This window comes from Schistocerca gregaria, chromosome 2 (assembly GCF_023897955.1).
Source record: "Schistocerca gregaria isolate iqSchGreg1 chromosome 2, iqSchGreg1.2, whole genome shotgun sequence".
NCBI lineage: Eukaryota > Metazoa > Arthropoda > Insecta > Orthoptera > Acrididae > Schistocerca > Schistocerca gregaria.
The window spans coordinates 376,215,408-376,234,201 of NC_064921.1; the positions used below are offsets into that span (position 1 = coordinate 376,215,408).

At 40.1% G+C, this 18,794-nt stretch overlaps 1 protein-coding gene across 2 annotated transcripts in view; it reads right to left on the reverse strand.

The window, feature by feature from the left end:
• Window positions 1–7,884: 7,884 nt before the first annotated feature.
• The window catches only part of LOC126320172 (translation machinery-associated protein 16 homolog), a 38,200-nt gene continuing 27,290 nt past the window's right edge, over window positions 7,885–18,794 (reverse strand). For both annotated transcript variants that reach the window (XM_049993759.1, XM_049993760.1), the window contains exons 5-6: window positions 14,101–14,258; window positions 7,885–8,294 (exon numbers count right to left, since the gene is read on the reverse strand). In XM_049993759.1, coding sequence (XP_049849716.1) covers window positions 8,151–8,294; window positions 14,101–14,258 — 302 coding nt within the window. In that variant the 3' untranslated portion in view covers window positions 7,885–8,150. The remainder of the gene's footprint in view (window positions 8,295–14,100; window positions 14,259–18,794) is intronic.

Genomic DNA, 18,794 nt, shown 5'->3' on the forward strand with positions numbered 1-18,794 from the left:
CAGGAAATATTGCACCATATTATTTGCCATCCCTGGAAATATTGTGCCGAATGTGGCCAGTACTAACAATAAAATTCTGTTTCATACTATCATGGAATGGTGATAGAGCACTTCTTATTATGGCCATTATCAAAAAAAGTTGTAGGTTGCACCATGTTCTGCTGTGGCAACACCCTTTGTTCTCATGTTAATAAATAACACTGTGCAACCTATGACTGTTTTTAATATTAATGGTGACAGCATCCTTGCTAATCTCTCGTGTGCTATATAGACCACAGAGGAGGAGTTAGGTTAGATTAGGTGTTCTTGTTGTGGAAAGTGAGTTTAAAACAAGATGAAAGAGCTTTATTATTTGAGAACATCAAATGTATAAATCATTGCTGGCATTGTGAGGTATTATGGCAGATACGTATAAAAATAGATGTGCTAAGAATAGTGAAGGTGAAACTGCACTAGCAAATTTCAAGCATTAGAAAGGGTTGCCAGTAGCAAAGTATTGTAGCATAATAGATAGGTGCTGATTTGATGAGTCTACTTGTCTCGCTGTATTATTTTGGTTTTTGATGATGGGAATATGGGTGTCTGCATAAATTTATCTGGGGGTAGGGTGATCAGCACACAAAAAGTTATGATGATTTCTTTTTTTCCGTTCAAGTAAATTCTTTCGACGAGCCTTCATGACAGATCTAAGATGCTACTTGAACCAATTTTCCAGCCACCTTTTTCTCTGTTTGCAACAAAGTAGAGCAATTTGTCATATAATATCCCGAACCACACAATTATTGCACAATATTATTGATACTGTTATTGGGGAGTCTAGGAAGAATCTTAATAATATTGTACAATATTATTGTGCGGTGTTATTAAGAATACTGATGCTGCTTAAAAATGACTTCACTGTAAACTGTGTTGCCACTTTAGAGGACAAAAATTGTCGTCAGCTTGGAAAGAAGGGATTCAAGATTTGAAGTGGTTAACTAAAAGTAAAATGTGACATCTACATCTATACTCTGCAAACCACCATAAAGTGCATGGCAGAGGGAACATTCCATTGCACTGGTTATTAGGGTTTCTTCCTGTTCCAGTCACGCATGGAGTGCAGGAAGAATGATTGTTTGAATGCCTCTGTGCGTAGAGTAATTATTCTGATTGTATCCTCACGGTCTCTATGTGAGCAAACTTAGGTGTTGTATATTCCCAGAGTTATCATTTAATGCTGGTTCTTAATATTTTGTTAATAGACTTTCTTGGGATATGGCCTCGGAGCCCAGATGACAGGCATCATTTGTGCCAAAATCCACTACAAGTTGCAGTTGGTTGCACCCTGTTCTCTCAATGGCTGCTAGAATAACCTCTTCAACATGTAGAATGAGGCCCTCAGACATACACACTGAGTGCACCTGGTGTCCGTACCTGTCACTTGCCATTTTTAGGGTACCATCAGTCACTGTACATTTGAACTGCACTTTTAATAGACCTCTATCCTTTTGCTTTGCCAGAAAAATCTGGTTTCCCCAAAATAGGTGAACTGAGTTCCATTGGTTCAGCTTCAGTTTTAGTGAAACACAGGACCTCAAACTTGCTGGTTAGGAGGATTCGGTACAACACCCTGAGTCCTCCCTAGTCTCCTTCAACTCTATACAGGATGCCTAGGTCTAACATTGACATGCCACTTGCAGTCAAGTAGATGACTAATGACAGATCCTGTACTTTGTATAGAGAAGACAGGATCTACAGAAGATGATATCACTTCAGGTATCTCTGGTACCGAACCACCAGTACACGTCTCTTGGCAGCTCCTCCAACGCACCAATTCGCAGCAGCTGTCAGTTATTTGAAAGTAGTCGGGCAGTTTACAGCTACTTATGAACATCAACCATCTCATCTAATGTTTGAGAACAGCATTCACACTGGGTCTGCATTATGGCTGGTGTAATGATTTTCTGATGATTATCTTTTAATCTGTTAAGCTAAAAAGTTGCTTATTCCCTATCAGAATTGAAGTAAATACACAAAACAAGATTTATATTAAGGAAACATGAAACTAGTTATGCATGCTTGAATGCATAAGTTGGTTCCAATTCCTGACATAAGAAAACACAGTTGAAGTTCTTGAGTGTATCGTGAATATGACATTAAGTCTGGCATCCAATGAGGTAGCTTTTTCAGGGACATAGGAAGGAAATTGGTAAATCAAACAGCAGAAACTTTTTAGCGGTTATCAAACTTTGCACAAAGTATGACCCAGTGTTACATGATCTAATAAATATACCAAAATATGTGCAGAATTACCTTAGCCCTTCAATTCAAAATTAGTTTTAAATGACCTATCCCATATAGTTGAAAAAAATTACTAATGGCATTAAAGCTGCCTCATTCTTTTCTATTATTATAGATTTAACACAGGACATTACAAAAAGAGATCAAACTAAGATATTTGGACGTCACTATTTTACATGATGTCACTGGAAAGCCTTGTGAAATGAAGATAAATGCCAGATTTTTTGGGTTTTCATGAAATAAAAGATCAATGTGTATTAGGAATACAAGAGGATATAATGTAAATAATTAATGGAAAATCTCATATAAATATGTGAAACAAATGCTAACAAAGATATAGAGGGTCTGGCCAGTATTTACCTCAGCTCAGTACAGCGATAGATACACAAAAAAACAACTGAAAATTTACGTTCCTTGCTTTCGGGATAAATGTTCCTTCATCAGGGAGGAGAGAGGGGAAAGAAAGGGAAAGTGGATTTAGTTACTCACAACCCAGGTTATGAAGCAACAGGGAAAGGAAAACTAGGAGGGTAGCAAGGATGGAGGCATGGTTGTCAGAGGGAAGATCTGTTGAAATTTATAGCACTTGAAACGAACCGATTTTTCACTTTCACGATGGCAAGTACATCGGAATCAGTTCATTCTCGACTATCCACCTGGAAAGATACAGGTCTTGAGGAATTTATAGCTTCATTGGTATTTGGCTTCTCATGGTGAAGTTATGTCCCGAGACTGTTTTATGTTACTTTTGAGAATGTTGCATTTTACTGCATTTTACTGACAATTCGGCCAATTGTGGAGATGACAAGTTTGTTTAAAATTAGGAAAATAAATGATCCAGTTCCACAGTGCATTTAATCCATACAGAAAACTGTGTCAATGAAAGCCTATTATTGTTCAAAGGTCGCTTATCTTTTAAACAATACTTTCCTTCTAAACGAAGTAGTTTTGGAATCAAAACATTCATGTTGCGCGACTGTAAAACTGGATACGTCTTGGATATCATTGTATACACAGGCACAACACAAATTGAACTCCATAATTTGGGGAAATCTGGTGATATTGTGGCAACACTAATGAAGCCATACTGTCAACATGGATATACTCTGTATGTCAACAATTGGTATAAAAGTCCAGCCTTGTTCCTCTGGCTTCAGAACCAGAGAACAGCAGCATGTGGTACTGTACGTAGGAACAGGCACCACTTTCCGAAGCTACAAAAGAAACTGAAATGAGGAGAAGTTGAGTTTATGTCTACGGATGCAATGCTTGCCATCAAGTGGTGCAACAAGAGAGAAGTGTTCATGCTGACTACCTGCAAGACTACAGAAATGCGTGACACAGGAAAGACAAACAGGATGACTGGCGAAAAAGTAATGAAGCCGCAATGTGTAGTTGATTTCAATGCAAATATGGGAGCAGTAGAACACTCCAATATGCTATTAAGCTCTGTTGCATCTATGCATAAATCTGTTAAATGGTACACAGTTTTTTTGGTTTGTTATGTTGTGGACCTTTGTGTTTAGAATGCTCACTCTTCACAGATCGGTGACAGGGAGCAAAATATCATTAGCAGATTTTCATTTACGTCTGGTACGAGAACTTGTGTAAAAATTTGCTACAGAACGTAGAAGAGAGAGAAAAGAAAGACTCTCTGATGACAAGAACCCTCTTCACTTTACTGGGAGGCACTTTCCAAATGTCATTCCAAGTGACCAGTCCAAGAAATGCGGACTATGGCGTAGATGTATAGTCTGTTCGAAACAGAATGTGCGTCGAGAAATGAAATATGAATGCAAAACATGCAACGTACCTTTGTGCGTTGACCCACGTTTTGAAACATACCACACAAACAACTTTTAGCTAAGTTGCAAAAACCTGCAAATTATCTGAGCTTGAAGAGCCTCTCCAGATGTATTACTTTGCTGAGAAACACCTTATGTACGAACATGTGAAACATCCAGTCTGTGCTGACAAATACAGACTGGATGCTTCATATGTTCATCCAGAAGGTGCAAGTATGAAAACTTAATAGAAATTTAGGGATTCTTTCATAACTTTTTGGTAGAAGTTAAACCTTAAACTAAGTCCAAATATCATTAATTACACAAACAATTCTAGCATTATTATTACTACAAAATTGTAGCCTGGGTTGTGGTAAAAAATATTTAAGTGGTAACGAGTTTCAAGCAAATCCCATTTTCAAACTACCATGTAGAATAAAGACTGTGACAACCACATTATAGTTGTTAATAAAACCACAGGAGATGGATAGCTATCGATATTTTATGGTTTTATTAACAGCTATAATGTGTTTGTCACATTCCTTTTTGATATGGTTGTCTGAAAATGGGATTTGCCTGAAACTAGTCGCCGCTTAAATAACTATCTTATCGCAACCCAGGCTGCAATTTTCTAGTAATATTCAGTAATGGATTGTTGTCCTATTTTTCCAGGACACTGGATTTGGGAAAAAGTTCTAGGCCTACACTTGGAAAGGGCGTCTTGGCACACGTTGGTCAGTTGCATATACTTGCCTGTTTCTGAAGCACAAAAGATCATTAGGAATTAAAGGTGACATTTAATTACGTAGTTTAAAAACGAGTATTTCCTTATCTAATTCTTAAACAAAAGTTATAAATCATCGTTTATTTCTACTGTACAATAGCAATAGCATCCCATATAAAAAGAGATCAGAATTGAATTTTTGATTTTGAAGTTTCCTTGGGGATAATTTATTGGGTTAATGCTCTCAAAATATAGTGATTAGCTTCGAAAGTGTGTCTCGGCATCCAGACACTTCACTCGAAGGTTGTTTGCGGGTGAATTATTGCGCTAGTACAGAAGAATGTCGATGTTTGGTCGTTAAGGATTCTACAGTGTTTATATCATAAGTTGCATAAACAAATCTGATAATTATGTATCAGTATGCCAAATAAGACACAGCTGTATACTGAGACCTTATGATGATTCTCAAGAACTGATTGCAAATGAAAGAAAGCCTTTGATAAGTTACATGTTAGCAGTGTAAGCACTTTCAGAGTACATTAGGTCTGTCGAGCAATTCATCTCCAGATTCAAAGCTATGGAATAAGTATCCCGATCTCCTTCGTTTATTTCTATTGTTGGCGACCATACTAACTGCAAGACTGTCACGACCGCTGTGGTTCCCAAGACTGTCACGACCGCTGTGGTTCCCAAGACTGTCACAACCGCTGTGGTTCCCAAGACTGTCACAACCGCTGTGGTTCCCAAGACTGTCACAACCGCTGTGGTTCCCAAGACTGTCACAACCGCTGTGGTTCCAGAAATACTCAGGCCAGGGTGAGGACGGCTGATTGTAGAGCTCAGGCACACACAGTAGTCTGCAGAAGTTGCTGCCAGTGCAGGTACACAGATTAGGGACTCCAAGGGCAGGCTTGACACAGTGCAGCACGCAAAGGGTTAATGCAATGCAAGACTCAGCCATAGAACCTAGCATCTTAGAAGAAAGACATGTTTGTATGCTAAATAAAGTTCAAAAGTCTTTAATTGTAGTTGCATGAAATGCAGATAGAGGTCGGGCCTTAATATGTCATTTACAACACTGTCAACCTCAGCAAGCAAGTGTGTGGTAGCCATTACTGAATACTTTGTGTTGTGCTTTACTCCTTGTGATTTTTTTTTACTAATCTTGGTCCATCACAGAATTCAATTATGACCCTCAAAACACAACAACAAATCGACAATCCCTATGACCATCCTCTCTATCACTCGTAATTCTAGTTTGTTTACATCTGCAACCAACTGCCAGTTTGTACTGTCCACACACTGCTCTGTAGCTACTGGTAAACAAAACCTCTCCATGTATTTCAATCACACCTAAGGTCTTCCTGTAACATGTGAATAGTTTTTGATTCTAGTTTTGCATTAAGTGACTTTTTGATTCTACCTTTAGTATTGTGAAGTATGTGTCACTTGCCTATAAATGCCCAAGAAAGGTCCAAATTAATGTTTTGCAGATTCTGTAAATATCACATTGGGTTGGAAAAGTAAAATAATGTCAAGAAACAGCTTAAATCAGAGAAGAAGCACTCAGTGCACTGTGAGGAAAATGCTGATGCTGCTCAACAGAAAGCTTAAATGCAGCCAAAAGAAGAAATCCATCGAAGACCATTTAAAATAACTGTTGAACGTTTTGCAAAAACAAATACTCCAGTCAAAATACTTCAACACTTTCTTTTAATTTTTTTAAGAGTCAGTTTCAAAGCACTATGGTAGTGTCTGGCAAGTGTATAGTGTGGCAAACTTAATTTTGTGCATCTAATCATTTATAAACATAAGTTACAGGCAAATTATGGCAAAAAACCTGTGAATTTTGCCAAAAATAGATGCTAAATTTTCAAGTCCCTATATATACATAAAGGACTAAATGCAGTTGAAGCAGTTAATTCCCAAGAAGATTAATCCTAAGTATGGTAGCCCTACGTAAGTGGTTGTCTGCAAAACAGACAGGTAAAAAGCAATCATTGTGCAAAAGCCAGATGTATGTCTTTTTAGTTTTTAAGACTGGGTGAACAATACCTCTGTAATGACCAAACCACAGAGGGCTGCCAGCTAGGTATGAATATTAAGAGTAAAGCCTCATGATTAGGTGGACACATACAGCGTCAATCACTTTCACCTGTTCAATATCTAGTCATACACATTAAGAAACCACCACCAATTCATGCTCACTGATTATAAACTGGATGCAAAAAGTGACACACAGGCGCAAAATCAGTATATAGAGGCTACCAAATGTTAAGCAGGACACAGTTACAGCCAGTAGGAAAGTTCAACCACACCGATGCCTTGGATGAGCAACAACTGACAGCGGAAACTATATGAGTGAGTTTACACTGAATTAAGCTTGAACACTAAAATGAGGGTGTCTGTACCTGTGTGTCACTCCCAAGGTGGCATGCAACTGAACCTAAGAGTTCAATTAGAGCCGTACAAACTGGCTTCTTTTATAATTTGAGGTCTCTAGTACCACCGTTACACGTTACTGTACGCAAGCTGTTTCTAACAGAATATTCAGCCAGTCTCTTTTTGTCCTAGTAACTGGATACTATGAGTGTGAGTTTACAAACTTCACCTACGTTTTACATGTTCATTAAGTGGGTCTTAGGACTCAAGTGATAACCTAGCATCTCTGCTCTTCAGCACGGCCATCTAAACACATGAAGAAGCATTAAAAGCAGACCAAAAATTAACACAGCATATCATTTGCTTATTAACACCTTATCTACCTCCTTAACACAGCATATCATTTGCTTATTAACACCTTATCTACCTCCTTAGCCTGAAATCCAAGTCATTTTGTACTTCTCCAACCACAAAAAATCTCAGCTTGACCCTATCAGTGTCTCGCTCCCATTTCACCTCCAGTCAGATTGTGGGATTCAAATTAAGACCACACACACACACACACACACACACACACACACACACACACACACACACACACACACACTTCCGACATTACACAGATAATGAACAGTAAGAACAGAGCTGCGAGTATAGTATTTGAAGCAGTGAGTACAAGTTTAAAGGTACTAATAAAATAAAAGATACGTAACATTTAAGAAATAAACATTTATTTACAGTAGCTATTAACATTTCAACCTTGAACAAATAAATACTATATATACTGAAAGCAGGAATCAGAGGATGCCCAGAGTCACAAACTCAAACATGCATATCTTTAATAATATCAAGACATTGTCTGTCCACAATGACGTGAAAAATAACTGGACTGATGAGTTGTGTCTGTCTTCATGGAGCATACCAAGATTATCCTGGTATAACACAGAATGTCGCAGCATGTTTCAGATCCTGCACGAGGTTCAAGTGTCAGTTTCCATATGTTCCTCTGCAGCCTCTGTTTTATTTGGTGCAATCTCATTTCCATCAGTTGCTGGAAATGTTGAATCTTTGTCTTCTTCAGGGAGGATATTTATACTGCTACTTTCTGATGATTCACTTTGATTCTGCAACAGTAAGTTACAGAAACATGTTTAAAACTTACACCTGTATGAACCTTAAAAGCTGAAAAATATTTTAGCATTCTACTACGAATTGTCATTTTCTATATATCTACCGTTTTATGTAATTATAAAGATTATAACCTGGATATAGCAAAATAAAGGTAATTCAAAAACAGGAGAAGTGTTTGTTGGCTGACCAAGATTTTGGCAACATGAGCACATATTAAAGAAAGAACATGGCAGAAAAATATGTTACACGAAAAGCTAAGTAACATGTCTGACAAAAAAGGAAGTCTTAAAGTGATAATATTTTTAGTAACAACCAATTTTTTGCTGGTTTTGCTATCAAGAAACTTAGTAATGGTTTTTTTGATTGGTTGATTTTAGCGAGTGAAAACAACTGAAGTCATATGCGCCCATGTCAGAACTGTAGATGGCTCTGAGCACTATGGGACTTGACATCTTAGGTCATCAGTCCCCTATAACTTATAACTACTTGAACCTAACTAACCTAAGGACATCAGACACATCCATGCCCGAGGCAGGATTCGAACCTGCGACCGTAGCAGCCTCATGGTTCCGGACTGCAGCGCCTAGAACCGCACGGCCACCGCGGCTGGCCAGAACTGTAGAACATGAACATGAAGACAAAGAGAAGAGTTAAAAACAACTACACGTTAACCCGAATCGATGGAATAGAAGACAGCTAAAAACAGGGACATGGAGAAAAGTGTATAAAATATGTCATAGACAAACGGAGGTCCTGAACTAAGAATTAAATGTCCTTTGCCATATTGCTACAATGGATAAAAAGGGGAACGTGTTCAACAGTGCAACCTAGCTAAAACGATCTCACGGCGAGGGTGCCGAGTGGAGGTCGCACATGCCACTGGAAGGGGCTTAGTAACTCTGAGCTTGTTCCCATGAAGGGAGGACCAGTGGTGATGACAAGGCGACACCATCTGCTGACAGACGGCAGCACAGAGACTGAAGGGACTGTAAGAATGTGACCATCACAGTGGCTTCATCAAGACTGAGCAAGTGACAGCTTTCTTGAACCCGTTGCACTAAGGTATGCAAGGTATACAGCACACAGAGGCTTTGAAGGGCACTGAGAGTCAGAGAAGATGACGCAATTGGAAAGCCTGTGTCGCCAGATGTACAGCGTGGCCTAATACAGGGCGAAGAGCTCTGCTGTAAATACTGAGCAGTGTTCCAGGAGCAGACACCGAAAAACACTGGTGCCAATGGTGACGGCATACGCGACACCACAGTCAGATAGTCATCTGTGTACACAAAGGTATTACTGCCAAGTTCCACGCGAAGGTCATGAAACTGAAGGTGATAGAGCGAGGCTGGAGTAGTGTCCTTAGGAAGTGAATGAAGGCCAAGGTGAACACAGGCTACCGCAGGAAGCCAAGGTGGTGAAAGGTTGCAGGTTGAGTGAAGTTAAGGTGCCGGAGCAAGAGCTGAAAGCGAACTCCAGGAAGTAACAGAACAAGGATGCACCCCATACTGGTGATCACAGGAGTCATCGAAGGAGGCGGCATAAGGTGGATGGTCACGCATGGCAGATAAACTGCATGCATATCTGTTGAGGAGAAAGTAAACACAGTAGGACAGCGGTAGTTGAGAAGCATCTGCATACAGACTCAACTGGGCTAGTACAAAAGGCGCCAATGGCCAAACATGAATCCTACGAATTTCTTAGTTTCAATGAATGGAAGAGCAACAGACTCAAGATGTAATGATGGTGGAAGAAACCAACTGCACCACCAGAAATTCATACAAATGGTTTTGTCAGTGGAAACACAAAAGCCACAGTCGATGCTCCATGAGTGAAGGCGATCGAGACATTGCTGAAGATGCTGATCAACAAGACAAGTCCATGGAGAACTGCAATAGATGGCAAAATCATCAATGAAAAGGGATCTAGAAATGCCCAGCAGGAGACAGGCTATTATAGGGTTAATGGCGATAGCAAAGAGGACAACACTCAGGACAGAATCCTGAGATACACTGTTTACCTAGAGAAAGGTGTCTGACAAGGCAGAACCCACAAGCACCTTGAAAACTTGTTCGTTTAAAAATGCCTGAAGGAAACAAGGCCACGGAAGCCCCACAAGTATAGAGGATACCAGTCCTCCAGCGGGGGTCGTAGGCTTTCTCCAAATAGAAAAACATGGCCACAGTCTGGAATTTCCGCGAAAAAACATTTGCGACATGGATCAACAAAGTGACGAGATGGCAAACAGCAGAACAGCGTACTTGAAATCCACACTGTGCAGTGGTTAGTAAACTGCAAGACTTGAGCCATCAAAACAGCTGGACAGGAAACGTATGTTCCATAACCTTGCAAAAACAACTGGTGAGAGAAATAGTGCAGTAGCTAGAAGGAAGGTGTTTGTCCTTACCGGGCTTTGGTATGGGTACGATAGTCACTTCACACCAGTATCTGGGAAATGTGCCCTATGCCCAGATCCGAATGTGAACATCGTCTGGATGACGATTTTGTGGGCGCTCAACTGCATGGTTATAAGCGCAGGTGCAAATTCCCAACTTTTGATCAGTCCAATTTCACCACTTTTATGAATGATGATGAAATGATGAGGACAACACAAACACCCAGTCATCTCGAGGCAGGTGAAAATCCCTGACCCAGCTGGGCATCAAACCTGGGACTCCGTGCTCGGGAAGTGAGAATGCGACCGCGAGACCATGATCTGCGGACTCGTTTCCAATGGAAGAAGGCACAATGATAGTTGAAGAAACTAGAAATCTTAAAAAAATGCTGGTCCAAGGTATAGCAACAGGGTCCACTCTGATATCAGCTGCTACTGCCAGGCTAGAAATTGGTGAATGGATCTTGGGTCACAGAGAGCCACATGGTGGAAGAGGGAGTCTAACTGTTAAAAGATCTAGTGAATGAAATCCAGCTAGCTGTCCCAAAGAATGTAACGACACTGTGCAAGCAATTGTTTATAATGAACACAGTTTGCCATCATAGGATGACTATTAATTTCAACATCAACCCTAAGGAGTTAAATTAATAAAACTAATAACCTTCAGCATTAAAGTCACCAAGCAGCAGAAAGTGGTGAGGTAGCTGCCCAATAAGCCGGAGGAAGTCTGTCCTGATGACATCGAATGATAGAGGAATGTAAACAATACAAAGGGAAAAGGTCGAGTGAGGAAGGAAAAGGCGCTCTGCAACAGCTCGAAGGAGGCTAGTCAGGGAGATGGGTCGACTATGAACGTTATCCAGTATGAGCAGCATGACTCACCCACGAGACCTGATGCTATCTCCTGGGTGGGGTGTCAAAGTACCGGAAAGAAATGCGAGAGCTCAAAGCAGTCTTGAGGACCCAATTTTGTTTCCTGGAGGCAGAGAACAAGCAGACGCTGCAATTCTAATAGCAGCTGCAAATCCTCTGTTTTATCAAAGGCCACGAATGATCCATTGAAGGAGAGTCATAATGAGGAAAGGAGAGAGGGGAAAAGTTGAAGTGTGCAGAGTTTGAGAATAACTACTGAGCGACCGCATAAGTCACTTTTTCCTTTACCCAGATATCCTTGATAGCCCACTCATCGAGATACGTGGGCCAATCTCTAGAGGAGGTGGTATGGTCACCATTGCAGTTGATACAGCGGTTGCGGAGGGGAGCAGTCATTCTGATGCACATCCTACCACAGGATACACATTTGTTTGGCCGGGGCGTCAACAAGACATTTGAGTATGATTCAAATAATGATGCAGGTAGCAGCACATAGTGCTCAGAATGTACTGTCTGACTGTGATAACTTTATAGCCTGGTTTGATCTTTGACAGAAGCACCACTCTATCAAAGGTGAGAAAAAGTGTGTGTGTGTGTGTGTGTGTGTGTGTGTGTGTGTGTGTGTGTGTGTGCGCGCGCACTAAGGATGCCTCTACCTTTTTCAGAACCCTATGGATGGCAATCGCACCCAGATTAGAGAGGTATGTTTGAATTTCTGCCTTGGTCAGACCACTGAGCAGCCTAGTGTAAACAACACAATGGCATGAATTAAGGGTTCTAAGAGGCTCAACAGGAGCAGGATAGCCATGGAGAAGTGAAGGGACAATCAGTTTTTGTACTTGAAAATCAGGAGTAGTCTCCAAAAGCAAAGTGTCATTGTGTAAAAGAGAGCAAGATTTCACAGGGCCAACAACTGCATCAACACTTCTGAATGAGAAACAGCTTTACTGTTGAAAAGGACTAACCATGAAACCACGAGGAACCATGCTGTAGCTGGGAGGGCCTTTGAATTGGGAGCTTCATTTCGTTTACATTTGGTACACATGGGCTGTGAAGACAATGATTGACTCATTGCGAGAAAATGCCTCATGATTGCCAGTGTCTCCCTCAGAGGGGGCTCATCCATCTTATGTGTGATTGTTCAAACCTCAGGTCACACCTCCTGAACACCTGACAGAGGGACCAATCAGCAATTTTGGAAGATAGTAGCTCAGGTAATCACCCCTCCTTAGGCCTGGCCTGTATCAGGGTGCACGTGCGAACCCTACCTGTTGACCCGCTGCAGGGAATTACGCGTTACCCAGTTACCTGTTGCATGTAGGAAGCATGGGCCAGCATTCAGGAGCACACAGGAAGCATGAAGAAAAAGAGGAATCTGAAAGCCTAAAGCAGATGAAGGATAGGAGAAGGTGAATCTCACCAATGAGCAGCAAGCCCCCTTGGAGGACTTAGTAACACTGTAAAACTATATGAACATCACCACATTTTATGAACTTGAAACTGAATTGAGGGTAGTAATATTTGTTTCTGTAGTATCATAGTGTGAAGTGTTATTGTACGCAATTATAATTACCACTTGGGTAACAGCACAGGTAATCAAATCAAAAATTCGAAAGCATGATTAATGACTTCTAGTATCCGTCAAAGTCTCATTTTAAGTTCTACAACAGTATTTACTAAGAGAATATGGTTCTGTAGACACGGTAATTACACACATTACAGTTAAGCTAATTGTGGTATCTACAAAAATTCTTGATACAACAATATGAAAAGGACAGATTCCTACACACAACATAGATGAGAAACAATGGAACAATGGCAAACTTTAGGCCTACATCTAGTTGTCTGTCACTTCCCAACACTAACCTTCCCAGATGCACATGACTGAGCCTTAGCATGCGAGGCTACTGCATGAAGGGAAACAGCACTGTGTGCAACAATATGAAGTTTTACCACTCCTTGGGTGCTCCAGCCCCCCCATTCAATGCCCCAAATTCCACGAAGTCTGGTATCAGAATTAACCAACTTTATCAACCTCTGTTACTGGACGAGAGAACTGAGGTTATTCGGGATTTATTTCTCAATGGGCATATAACATGAATGGCTTTAAGTGTACTCACAGTGAGATCCCATGTCCTCAGGATTAACTGTGTCTCTGCAACCAGAGAGAATGAATGAATGAATTCATTCATTGAGTCCAAAGGACATAAAACAGGCATCCTAAGTTGTCAACTCGCTTGGAACCATCAGTACAGATTAGTGTATTATGGATGTGTTGAGAAAATAAAAGACTTTCCGACTGTATCTCACTTATGGTACATTATATTTTTCATCCACATCATTCCGAGAAAAAAAAAAAAAAAAGCAAAGTAATACTCAGAGAAATGATCTTTTCAATTCTTATTTACTATCAGAGTGAACCCAGACATTAATCCTGACCAACCATTTCTACCTGTAATAACTGCAATATGAATGAAATGCCCTCCTACCTGTAACTGAAAAATCTAGTAATGTTAAAAATTTATTTGACGTACCTCTGAGCTAGGTTTCTCCTTTGACACTGATTTTCCTATGATGGAGGACAAGAAACGTTTTGAAAACAGTCTAAGTCTGAACTTTTGTAGGAAGCGTAACTCGCCTTGCCACTGACGTAACAATGCCAACTGGCTGGTTGCAAGAATATCAGGAAGTTCTGCATCAGAAAGAAAGAAAACAATTAGATCTGTGAAATTATCACCACCAGAAACAGTGAATTCATTTGTACAAAATGTCAAAGACAGCACATTATTAACATCCTGGAACTCATCAAATAAATTACTTTCATTGCATTACCTCGTCACAAATGGAAGGTGAATTTCAGCTTGTCATTTCTGCTCATATTTTAGAAATACACTAAATTATCAGGTGACAAGTGTGAGTTTATTATTTTGTCACTTCTTTTAAAACACATGGTAGGCTCAAATAATATTACATTCTGCAGTAATTTTAATCTTTATTTTATCAATGAATCCGATGTTGGCACTACCATAATGTTTATTGAAATTGCAATATCAAGAAGAATTCAACAATTTAAAAGAAAATTATACCATTGATTAATAACTTTGCAAGAGAATATTTTTTCAAACATTTTCGAGGTTTACAGATCCATACAATGAACAGTTAGTTAAGTATTCCATAGACCATTTGAACAATTCTTTTATCAAATGGATGCCAAATGAGTCACTTTACAGGATGTGTATGCATGACTACACACACAACCCAGTGCCACAACATGAACAAAAATGACTAGTGCAGGGAATTAATAGTGAATGAATAGGATTAGCTCTGTCCCCCTCATTTAACCAGGGAGTGAACAGGAATACCAGTAGAACTTAAGCAAAAACCTCTGTCTATTTATAAGAGTGTCTCCTCCTTTAATCTTAACTGCTTCCTTAACGACACTATCCCAATAGCTGAAAGCATAAGCCAGAATCTTTGTGTTGTTCTATTCCATAAGATTACCAGTGCCAAGGTAATATTCTGTTATAGCAGATTTGCTTGGCTGTAGGAAGTATGTATGGTACTTCTGCTCCTCACAGCACTAATGTATGATATGCCACAACTGCAAGGGATAGAGTAGATGGCCACCTTCGGCACAGACCCTAAAACAATCCAAATCTTACATTACACACTCCACACCGTATTTCCATAGAATATGACCAACCCTACTGGAAAAGCTACCCACACAATGCAAAAAGCCAAATGACTCAGATGTCTCCTCATTTTCATCACTCACGCAATAGGCATCTGATCTGTCTTCACTACAGTCATTCTGGCAAAAAGTGACTTTGAGGAGCTTTAATTCTGCTGACAAAGTTTCAGTGTACAAGATGACGCGGTCACTATGAACGAAGGTACCTTCACATTGAGTCGAATAGTGACAGCTAACACCCTGAAACTTTCTAACTTTCCTCCTGCTCAACACATCAAGGAAGGGAAAGCAAGCATCTTATTCCACTTCCAACATAAAGCAATTATTTTGGGAGGATCGCATTCAGATCATCTAAAAAGTTTAAATTCTAGCTTCCACACACCTAAACAACAAAAATTTCATCTGCATATCTAAAACAGCATGCAAGTTTCAAGGCCAACAACCTCAGTCCACACAACCATTGAAATATTTCAGAGTGGCAATAATACACAGCTCAGTCACACTAATGTGACCACCATCAATGTTCAACATCAATTGTAATAACCACTCACAGACAGCAAGTGGAGCACTAGCAAAGGAGGGTACATAAATCGTGTCGGGGAGGGGGGGGGGGGGGGGGATTTGGAGAAAAACAGTGCAGTTGTCATGATGCTGACATGGAGCAATTTATCAGAGATCCAAAGGGAAAGGTCACTGGCTCTCAGACCAAGGGCAGAAGCATTTCCAAAATGGCTAAGTGATAAACATGGGCCAAGATTATAGGGGTGAACAATGGCTGCAAACATGTACAGGTGAATAGACATGCAACTGTTGAGCAATTGACTGGCCAGATGAACCAAGGGGCTACCAACAGTATCTCCTCAATGACTGTTCAGCGAATGTTGCTGCGTATAGACCTCCGCAGCAGGTGCCCGATTCACATAAACATGCTGACTGCTGTTCATCGGGAATGGGGGCTCGCATTTGCACACCAATATCACAACTGGACATCCAATGAGTAGCAACAGGTGAATCACATTTTATGCTTCATCAGGAAGCAAACAATCTGCAACAATGTTAAGGTCTGCGGAAAGATATCATGGCATTTCCTGGGTGATCTCATTACTCCAGATGGCACATTGGATCGACAAGTATGCACTTATCCTTGCGAACTACGTCCACCACATATGCAGTTTGTTTTTCCTCGGTGACATGGCATCTACCAGGAAGACAATGCAACATATCACATCTCATAGTGTACATGTGTGGTTTGAAGAGCACCAGTATGAGTTTACCTTACTCCTCTGGCCATCTAACTCCTTGGATTTAAACACAATCAAAATTCTGTAGGACCACAGTTCACACCACGGAGCCTCAACAGCGAAACCTACTGCAACTGGCCACGGCACTGGAGTTGGCATGATTCCACAACCCTCTTGTTACCTTCCAGAACCTCACTGATTCTTTTCCCGCATGTCTCGCAGCAGTCCAAGATGCCAAAGGTGTTTTCTTAAGAGTTTTGAAAGGTGGTCACATTAACGTGACAACAGGTTCCACATTGGACTCCAACTGGTCATTGAATAAAAGGTAAGTGGAAGTCAATACATGTTGAAACGGTCAGTAATTCAACGCAAAACCTAACCTCAATTAACTGTAACACATTAGACAAAGGAACATGGAGATACATCAAAACTTACTAAAATGCCAGAGTAATTCAAAAGCAATCCATCTAATCGACATGAATAGCAAGGTTTTTTGCTACACGGTATGCTGGAATGCCAATGTTACTGACAACAGGCCCAAGAGGAACGCCTTCCTTGCTTATCTTTGAAAGGCCTTCCAATCAAAGGGGGACAGCAAAATAAGAGCTAAGAGTCCTGACAGCCTCTTGTAACACGGAACTTTTTTCCATATTTTTTTTCTTTGGGAGATTGACATTCTTCCTCTTCACCCTTCTTGTTGGGTCGGCATAGTGTGATACACTGGAATAGATAGTAATCACTGCATCTTTTGAACATAATCCTGCTTGTCAACACAACCACATCACTGCTCTTCTTCACATGTAAGATGCCAATACAGTGAAACCTCTTTATAATGTTCCTCCATGTAATGTTTTTCTCTATGTTACATCTGTTTTTTCGGTCCCAACTAAAAGCCCATTTAAACAACGTTAAATTTTCCTTTTTACTGTGTCCTCTATATTACAATTTCCTCCATGTAGTGCTAATATTTTTGAAACCCTGGTCAATTATTTACCTCTTTATAATGTTTAAGTGACTGGATGTAGACGCATCGTTTTCCGTTCTGCAGATTCACAGTTTGCACCAGCTCGGAAAGCCCACGCTCCGCGTGTTTCATATGTCAGCAGCAGAACCTGGTGATGTGACATGTGACGCACATTCTGCTTGCGATCTTTTTGGCGCCATTTACTTTCACCTATCCACCTACCGGGCCCCATGTTTTAATTACAGAAAACTAATCATTTGATACGTTGATCATTTGCAATGAATATCATACTACAGTGTTGTGAAAATTTAAAATGTCATCTATGGCACCATTTGCCAAAGCTGATTAGTGGTATCCTGCTCTTCAGTAATGCCCTATAATTATTATTTGGAAGCCTTCCTCTTTGTAGTGTTTTCCTCTATACAGTATTCAGAATTTGTGGTCCCTTGAAAAACGTTATATAGAGGTTTCACTGTATCAGTATCCCCCTTAAGTGAATTGACTACACAGCTGCTGTACTATTTCTTTGTGTTGACTGAGGGGCATGTTCACCCAGGGGATAAATAAGACTTTATACACAGTGTTGGAAAACGAATTTACAATGGAAATACATGAGTGGAAGTCTGTATATCAGTGTATTTTTATCCCTGTGGTGTTCCGTAACTTGGGGCAGAGACTTTTGTACTTCTTTGAGAAAATGGGGTAAGGTACGTGGACTGAGCTGAGAAAGCTGTAATATTAATGAAGAAAAGAAAAAGAAAAAAAAAACAATCCCACCAATTAAATACCAACCAACATCTATTTCCAGATGATGACATCAAATATGAAGTGTTATTCATTAGTGCCTCCAGGATTTCCAAAGATGACTGTGCGAAAACTAATAGACACACAGAAAATAAAGACACGTACATTGAAAGTAAGATCTTTAAAGATGGGTGGAACATGTCAGAAAAACAAAAGTACACTATACCTGTTTACAAAAGAATTAGGTGAGAAGTGAACTGATCTTAAGTGAAAAGATTCTCAAGGCTGTATTAAATACATACTCTTCTTCCTTTAATTCATGTCCATGGTCACTTTTTTTTTTATCAGACTACCGGTTTCAGTCTATAATGACCATCTTCAGATCTGCAGCAAAATATGGGAAAAAATACAAATCATTAGCAGATTGTATACAGCCTAAACAATAAAATAATGAAAAGTACTACTGACATACATGTGTACTTGTGCACTTCCGATATGAAGAGGCATATCTGTTTTACAAAAACACATCCTAATATACTGGAGCCATAGAGACAAAATCTAATATTAAACACAAAATTAGCATCAGTG